The following is a 9,461-nucleotide window of genomic DNA, read 5'->3' on the forward strand; positions in this document are numbered from 1 at the left end:
GAATGTGCCTGGACTTGCCATGCCGGGAGGGTTTCCTGGTCCTCTTCTGATTACAAGGAGTGGAGTTACAAGGAAAAGCAGTTCTGAGGAATGCCAAATGTTCACAAAGAATCACTTGGGGGGGGGGTTAGTGGAATTTGTAGCCTCTTAGTGCAGATGGGGTCGCCAGGGGGCCTATAGTATTTGCTGAAAATACTCAACTACATCATAACAACATTGCTATGACATTACAGAGCCTAAATAAGAGATTAAGACATATACAGCACAATATTGGTGACAGTAAGGTTATAACATAGGCTCTGGTGACAGTAAGGTTATAACATAGGCTCTGGTGACAGTAGAGTTATTACATAGGCTCTGGTGACAGTAGAGTTATTACATAGGCTCTGGTGACTGTAAGGTTATAGCATAGGCTCTGGTGACAGTAGAGTTATAACATAGGCTCTGGTGACAGTAGAGTTATAACATAGGCTCTGATGACAGTAGGGTTATAACATAGGCTCTGGTGACAGTAGAGTTATAGCATAGGCTCTGGTGACAGTAGGGTTATAACATAGGCTCTGGTGACAGTAAGGTTATAACATAGGCTCTGGTGACAGTAAGGTTATAGCATAGGCTCTGGTGACAGTAAGGTTATAACATAGGCTCTGGTGACAGTAGGGTTATAACATAGGCTCTGGTGACAGTAAGGTTATAGCATAGGCTCTGGTGACAGTAAGGTTATAACATAGGCTCTGGTGACAGTAAGGTTATAACATAGGCTCTGGTGACAGTAGGGTTATAACATAGGCTCTGGTGACAGTAGGGTTATAACATAGGCTCTGGTGACAGTAAGGTTATAACATAGGCTCTGGTGACAGTAGGGTTATAACATAGGCTCTGGTGACAGTAGGGTTATAACATAGGCTCTGGTGACAGTAAGGTTATAGCATAGGCTCTGGTGACAGTAGGGTTATAACATAGGCTCTGGTGACAGTAAGGTTATAACATAGGCTCTGGTGACAGTAGAGTTATAGCATAGGCTCTGGTGACAGTAGAGTTATAGCATAGGCTCTGGTGACAGTAAGGTTATAACATAGGCTCTGGTGACAGTAAGGTTATAACATAGGCTCTGGTGACAGTAAGGTTATAACATAGGCTCTGGTGACAGTAAGGTTATAACATAGGCTCTGGTGACAGTAAGGTTATAACATAGGCTCTGGTGACAGTAGGGTTATAGCATAGGCTCTGGTGACAGTAAGGTTATAACATAGGCTCTGGTGACAGTAGAGTTATAGCATAGGCTCTGGTGACAGTAAGGTTATAACATAGGCTCTGGTGACAGTAAGGTTATAACATAGGCTCTGGTGACAGTAAGGTTATAACATAGGCTCTGGTGACAGTAAGGTTATAACATAGGCTCTGGTGACAGTAGGGTTATAACATAGGCTCTGGTGACAGTAAGGTTATAACATAGGCTCTGGTGACAGTAAGGTTATAACATAGGCTCTGGTGACAGTAGGGTTATAACATAGGCTCTGGTGACAGTAGGGTTATAACATAGGCTCTGGTGACAGTAGGGTTATACCATAGGCTCTGGTGACAGTAGAGTTATAACATAGGCTCTGATGACAGTAGGGTTATAGCATAGGCTCTGGTGACAGTAAGGTTATAGCATAGGCTCTGGTGACAGTAGGGTTATAACATAGGCTCTGGTGACAGTAGAGTTATAGCATAGGCTCTGGTGACAGTAAGGTTATAACATAGGCTCTGGTGACAGTAGGGTTATAACATAGGCTCTGGTGACAGTAAGGTTATAACATAGGCTCTGGTGACAGTAGGGTTATAACATAGGCTCTGGTGACAGTAAGGTTATAACATAGGCTCTGGTGACAGTAAGGTTATAACATAGGCTCTGGTGACAGTAGGGTTATAACATAGGCTCTGGTGACAGTAGGGTTATAACATAGGCTCTGGTGACAGTAGGGTTATAACATAGGCTCTGGTGACAGTAGAGTTATAGCATAGGCTCTGGTGACAGTAAGGTTATAGCATAGGCTCTGGTGACAGTAGAGTTATAACATAGGCTCTGGTGACAGTAGAGTTATAACATAGGCTCTGGTGACAGTAGAGTTATAACATAGGCTCTGGTGACAGTATAGGCTCTGCACTAAGTTATGCTTATTTTCCTCCTGGTTGTGATTTTTCCTACATGTCTCCTCTCCTCATCTTCTATTGAACTCGAGCTGCTAACTGAGACTTGTGTCTAGTAATGCTATGCATGGATCAGGGCTTGATATTAACTTTTCATTTTCACCCACCAGCCACAGTGGCTAGTGGTTTTCCCGAGTCACTAGCCATTCAGGTATTCCACAAGCCACAGATTTTATATTGTTTTTTTTTTCTTTTTCATGATACTGCACGTCTAAAACCTCAGAAGATGAGGTACTAAAGCAAAATGAGTGTATTTCAAGAAAAAGCTCAGTAACTCAGTTTCTATTTGCTTGATGTATTTCCATGTGGAAAGCTATACAAACAATTGATACACAAGGGGCAAACAACAGAATAAAGGCTACTGTGATGCGTACGTCATACCAAGGAATAAGCTGCCAGCCAAATTGGCTAGTGACACTGAAAGTATACTAGCCACAGCAAAGTTTTACCAGCATTTGGCCGGTTGGCAGGCGCCAGTGTCAAGCCCTGGTATGGATACACCTTTTAGGCACTCAGCACCGCACTTTGAATATTTATTGAGTCTTTCTTTCTTTTGTTTTGTTTTGTGTGTTGTGTTGCAGCAGCTTTGGGATTGTCCAAGACAAATTTCCTGCGGGACAAATGAAATAATCTTGAGTCTCTTGACTCAAATCAGTCTCCACCCGATCCTGCTTCACCTCACCAACAAAAAAACTAACCTTTCTCTCTCTCTCTCTCTCTCTCTCTCTCTCTCTCCCTCTCTCTCCTTCCTCTCTCCTCTCTCCTCTCTCTCTCTTCACGCTATCCCTCCCTCTCTCTCTCTCTCTCTCTCTCTCTCTCTCTCTCTCTCTCTCTCTCATCTGTGTTTGTACAACAAAGACAGGAAAGTAAGTCAGAGACCCATTGAAACAAGACCATTGAGTGTGTGTGTGTGTGTGTGTGTGTGGGGGGGGTGCCTGCATGTGTGTGTGTATTCACCCGTGTGTGTCTGTGTGTGTTTGTGGGGGGGGAGTGCGTGTGTGCGTGTGTGCGTGTATTCACCCGTGTGTGTGTGTGTGTGTGTGTGTGTGTGTGTGTGTGTGTACGTGCATTCACCCATGTGTGTGTGCGTGCGTGCGTGCGTGCGTGTATTCACCCATGTGTGTGTGTAATGTGCATGTGTGTAGTAGTTCTTCACATCATCAGAAGGGCCAGTGCAGTTCGTGGAAAATCTGCAGGCCCACTATGAGGAGAGGAGAGGGGACATGAGGGGAAGAGGAGGAGAGGAGAGGGAGAAACGAGGGGAAGAGGAGGAGAGGAGAGGGAGAAACGAGGGCCCACTATGAGGAGAGGAGAGGGGGAAACGAGGGGAAGAGTCAGGTCTGTTTACACAACCCATTGTATTGTGACAACCAACAGCCCTCCTCCCCTGCCCTTAAGGCGGACTCCCCTGCCTGCCCCAAGGATGCCTCCCTGCCTGTCTGTCTCCCTCCCTGCCTGCCTGCCTGCCTGCCTGTCTCCCTGCCTGCCTGCCTGCCTGTCTCCCTCCCTGCCTCCCTGCCTGCCTGCCCGCCTCCCTGCCTGCCCGCCTGCCTGCCCGCCTGTCTGCCTGCCCGCCTGCCTGCCTGCCCCAAGGATGCCTCCCTGCCTGCCTGCCTGTCTGTCTCCCTGCCTCCCTCCCTGCCTCCTTGCCTGCCTGCCTCCTTGCCTGCCTGCCTGCCTGCCCGCCTGCCTGCCTGTCTGCCTGCCTGCCTGCCTGTCTCCCAGCCTCCCTGCCAGCCTGCCTGCCTACCTGCTTGTCTCCCTGACTCTCTCCCTGCCTGCCCCCCTGTCTTCCTGCCTGCCTGTCTGTCTCCCTGCCTGCCTGCCTGTCTCCCTGCCTCCCTCCCTCCCTGCCTCCCTGCCTCCCTGCCTCCCTGCCTCCCTGCCTCCCTGCCTCACTGCCTCCCTCCCTCCCTGCCTCCCTGCCTACCTGCCTGCCTGTCTGCCTGCCTGCCTGCCTGCCTGCCTCCCTCCCTGTCTGCCTCCGTCCCTCCCTGCCTGCCTCCCTGCCTGCCTGCCTCCGTCCCTGCCTCCCTGTCTGCCTGCCTCCCTCCCTGCCTGCCTCCATCTCCATGTGTGTCTCCCTGCCTCCCTCCCTGCCTGCCTCCCTGCCTGCCTGCCTGCCTGCTGGCTGCCTGCCTGTCTGTCTGCCTCCTACCTGTCTGCTTGCCCTCCTCCCTCCCTCCCTGCCTCCCTCCCTGCCTGCCTCCCTGCCTGCCTCCCTGCCTGCCTGCCTGCCTGCCTGCCTGCCTGCCTGCCTGCCTGCCTCCCTGCTTGCCTGCCTGCCTCCCTCCCTCTCTCCCTTCCTTCTTGCCTCCCGGCCTGCCTGGATGCCCCAAGAATGCCTCCCCACAGCAACCAGCAGCTCTTTCTCGCCTTGGCCAACTTGGAGAACACCCATAAAACACACACACGCACACACACACACGCACACGCACGCACACGCACACGCACACGCACGCACACACACACACACACACACGCACACGCACACGCACGCACACGCACACGCACACGCACACGCACACGCACACGCACACGCACACACACACACACACACACACACACACACACCTGAAAACTGCGAGGGACATGGGTCCAGACACCGAAACTGCAGTAGTGATAGCATTCCAGAGAGGGGGTGAAGTCATTAACAACAGCATTGTATGCTACTACTACCTTGAGGCAAGATGGTGAAGCCCCCTGATGTGATGGGATTTGTGTTCCAGGTAAATGAAATCAGGGCAGTAGTGCGAGACAAGGAAGTGTACCGTGCATTCCAAGCTGCTCTTTGGTTGCCCAACCACTTGGAACTGTGGAGGGGGGGGGGGGGAGCTCTGATGGGGAGGACTGACTAGAGTTTTCCTTTAAAACAAAACAAAATGTGTTCCCTATGAGCAGAGGTGTAGCAGGGGGGGTGAGAGGAGGGGCTGGAGATAACGGGGGTGTTGGGGAATGGGGGGAGGGAAGGGGAGGAGAGGAGGTGGGGGAGTAGGGGGAGGGGGGAGGGGTCTGTGATCTACGTGTGCATAGGGGTGAGAGGGAGTTTGGTCGTACTGCATGGCCCTACATATGAGGTCAGCCAAAACCCCACAGCAACAGGGACGGATTAACGCACAGGCTACATGGCTGCAGCCTAGGGCCCCCACCTGCCAGGGGGGCCCCACACAGGCTAGATATGGCTGCAGCCTAGGGCCCCCACCTGCCAGGGGCCCCCACACAGACTAGATATGGCTGCAGCCTAGGGCCCCCACCTGCCAGGGCCCCCACAGGCTAAATATGGCTGCAGCCTAGGGCCCCCACAGGCTAGATATGGCTGCAGCCTAAGGCCCCCACCTGCCAGGGCCCACACAGGCTACCTATGGCTGCAGCCTAGGGCACCTACAGACTAGATGGCTGCAGCCTAGGGCCCCTACAGACTAGATATGGCTGCAGCCTAGGGCCCTCACCTGCCAGGGCCCCTACAGACTAGATATGGCTGCAGCCGAGGGCCCCCACTTGCCAGGCCCCCCACAGGCTAGATATGGCTGCAGCCAAGGGCCCCCACAGACTAGATATGGCTGCAGCCAAGGGCCCCCACAGGTTAGATATGGCTGCAGCCTAGGGCCCCCACAGACTAGATATGGCTGCAGCCAAGGGCCTCCCTTTTTGTGAGCAGATGCAATATTGAAAAATTCATCTGTGGAGTTCAGCACAGTTGGTAGAGATGTTATCCTTCATACCTCGCTCGCTCGCTCGCTCGCTGTCAATTATGACACTGTCTGTGTAAACTTGTGGCATAATTTGCCTTGGGTGGGGGCCCACAGCAACGTGTAGCCTAGGTGTAAATTACAGCCTGTAATAGTCATTGATAAGCCAACTACCAAAGTACTACAACACTGTGACACAACACAGGGCCTTCAGTAACGCACTACAACTTCGTCATTGCCATTCTAATAACAGCAGATTTATAACGCCGCGTCTTAACAGGGTTAAGACCGTCCACCGTGTTTAGATGCACATGTAAACAAAAACAAACACAAATGTACACATGCAGCGCTACCGCTCTCAAAACTCTGAGCCTCCACTTCTCCTTGGGCTACAGCTACTACACAATATAAACTCTGAGCCACCACTTCTCCTTGGGCTACAGCTACTACACAATATAAACTCTGAGCCTCCACTTCTCCTTGGGCTACAGCTACTACACAATATAAACTCTGAGCCACCACTTCTCCCTGGGCTACAGCTACTACACAATACAAACGCTACGCTACTGATGGTGGAAACAAAAAAGTTCATTGTTTTTGGGTTTTTTCCCCTTCACTTTTTCCCCTTCACTGTGCACTAAGAGGGGCCCGCCACACGAGTCTGCTGACTTTCCACAGGGATGGCGAGGGAAACGAGATGCATATGGGGAGAGCAGGAGGGAGCCCTGCCATCACCGCATGTGCTACCAACACACACACGCACACACACACACACACACACGCGCACACACACACACGCACGCACGCACGCACGCGCACACACACACACACACACACACACACTACACATTCGTTCCCCGCAAAATTAATGGAAAGTCCATGCTCAACCCGCCACACACCCACACACCCACACACACTCACACACTCACTCATGCACCCACACACACCTACAGCAGCCTATATATATACAGTATCCAGACTCCTCCTGGCAAATACGTCAATAAATACATCAATAAATACATCAATAAATACATCAATAAATACATCAATAAATACCGGTAAATAAACAAAGTGAAGAAGGCCGAGTGGAGCAGAGCGTGGCGTGCGGTGCATGTACTGTATTGCGTGGGGACAACTTGGGGCGCTGGGCAGGACACACTGCTCTGATATCCCAGATGGAGGAACAGCGATGGCCAGGAGAGAGGAGAGGAGAGTAGAGGAGAGGAGAGGAGAGGAGAGGACAGGAGAGGAGAACTTGGGTCGCTGGGCAGGACACACTGCTCTGATATCCCAGATGGAGGAACAGCGATGGCGAGGAGGCGAGGAGAGGAGAGAGGCTGGAGGCATTACATAATCAGCTACTGATTACAGTCTGGTGTAAATGAGAGAGAGAGAGAGAGAGAGAGAGAGAGAGAGAGAGAGACAGAGAGAGAGAGGAGTGAGTGAGAGAGAGAGGAGTGAGAGAGAGAGGGAGAGGAGATAGATAGAGAGAGAGAGAGAGACAGAGAGAGAGACAGAGAGAGAGAGAGAGAGAGTGAGAGAGTGAGAGAGAGAGAGAGAGTGAGTGAGTGTGTGTGTGTGTGTGTGTGTGTGTGCGTTTGCGTGCACGTTTGCGTGTGTGTACTGTGTGTGTGTACTGTGTGTGTGCGTGCGTGCGTGCGTGCGTGCGTGCGTGCGTGCGTGCGTGCGTGCGTGCGTGCGTGCGTGCGTGCGTGCGTGCGTGCGTGCGTGCATGCAGAGGGCATCTTGTCACCTGGCTAGGTAGACAGCCACCTACCCCCCCAAGCCACTAGATGGGAACAACAGCTAACAATTAGACCACAGCAGTGATGATTTGTTGCAAACATTCATTCTTTTGACATTTTGCTTGGCGGCCCCAACTGGCCGTAGAATTGCCTCTGCGTGCGAGCGTGTGTGGAGAAGTTATGCAGGATTGAAGAGGCCACACCATATTATAAACGAGTACCAAGGAAGAAGAAGAAGAAGAAACACTTTTCATTTAAAACTGTGATAGGTAAACTCATCCTGACTGAGAGTTGGTGGCCCAGAAAAAAATCCAACAGGTCAGAGAAGTACTTGGAGGAGAGCTGTTTTGCTGTTGGATTGCTTGGTCAGAGAATAAAAGGTATTAACACTCACTGTAATAATGAAACGGAGAGAGGATGCCATTGCCAACACAGAGGCCCAAAAGTGCACAGACATGCCCCAGAAGACAACACACACGCCGCGCGCGCTAGACAGGACAACCAACGTCAGTGCCAATGCCACCATGCTACTGCTGCATCTGTTGCTTCTCTCTTACCTGCGTTATAAAACTGATCAAGCACCGACGTCTCCCCGAAGTCCAGCTTCCCGAAATGTACTATTTCCAGTTTGCAGCCCACGATGTCGCACGCTGCCGTCAGGCACTGCAGGGCCATGTTCTCGGTCGTGTAGGTCTGACTACTGAGTTCTGTGTTTACAACGTAGGCAACGGTGAGAAGTCTGGAGCTCTTGCTGCTTTTGCCCGTTGACAGCAACCCGGCGCTTCCACAGTCCCCCGTGCCTGTCAAAACGGTCGGGCTCACGCTCACAGGAGCGGTGGGGTCCTGCCAAAATGTTCCGGCAGCGGGGAGAAGGACGTTGGTGCTCCCACCGTGCCCGGAACCCCCCTCTTCCTCGCGGGGTTTCAGGAGTGCCCCTCCGCTGCTGTCATGATTAGTTTCCACGGTGACACTCGGTGGAGGCACCGACAGGGAGAAAGAACTAGTTCCCACCGAATCTGGTGTGTTGTTCATCATCTTCTCCATATTCGATGAAGGCGCAAATCCTCTTGGCGCTTAACAACACCGGTATAGAAGAACACACAACACAGGCAGCAATATTATATTGCACACGCTATGGTGTCGTAAGAGAGGTTCCTCCGACACGCATTCTAGGGCACTGATATTTTCCGTGGCTTATGCAGCTTCGGGGAATGTGCGGACGAAATTTTGGAGAGGTTCCACAGAAAAACATGCGCACGCCATTACTGAGTAGGAAAGGTTCCGCGTTCAGTGTGAAATGCACAACATGTCAGTCAGTCCCACAGACGCTACATACCATCACGATCGTACATGCACAGCCATGCTGCTACAGTAAGCCACGACGCTGTTTTGAGGAGATCCGCGCTCAAGAAAGAGTTGGTGGTTCAAGAGCAAGCTCGCGAGAGAGAGACAGGCGAACAAACCAGTTGACGTTCACCACCGCACTGGGTGACAGTGACACAGTCACGCTTCCGCTGTAGAGAAGAGAGGCTGCATACTTTCTCTGTAAGTTAATTCCCGACCGAAGAGCGTTTGAAATGAAATCGGAGAAGTTCCCCGTGTACTGTATCCAGTAGCCTAGTTCTACCCCGGCTGCGTATTTCCTCGACGGGCTTGTTGACAGCAGCGTCCTTGGGTGCTTGCTTTCCTTTTGACCTGCACGTCAGGCAGCCAGTCAGCCACTTGTGTTTATGTCATGGTGGAGGCACTCAAGTTGTGAAATCAGTCATGTCCCCGCCTGCACGCGATCCCACGCTCCCCCCGCCCTTCCCGTCCACCCTGTTTCTGTTTCTGT

The 9,461-nt window shown here is 51.8% G+C and overlaps 1 protein-coding gene across 1 annotated transcript in view; it reads right to left on the reverse strand.

Annotated features, from left to right (window-relative positions):
• map3k5 (mitogen-activated protein kinase kinase kinase 5) overlaps positions 1-9,440 on the reverse strand; it is a 166,528-nt gene extending 157,088 nt beyond the window's left edge. The window contains 1 exon segment of the mRNA XM_063223828.1: positions 8,185-9,440. Coding sequence (XP_063079898.1) covers positions 8,185-8,671 — 487 coding nt within the window. The 5' untranslated portion in view covers positions 8,672-9,440.
• Positions 9,441-9,461: the final 21 nt, after the last annotated feature.

The sequence above is a fragment of the Engraulis encrasicolus genome, chromosome 18 (genome assembly GCF_034702125.1).
Source record: "Engraulis encrasicolus isolate BLACKSEA-1 chromosome 18, IST_EnEncr_1.0, whole genome shotgun sequence".
NCBI classification, from domain to species: Eukaryota; Metazoa; Chordata; class Actinopteri; order Clupeiformes; family Engraulidae; genus Engraulis; species Engraulis encrasicolus.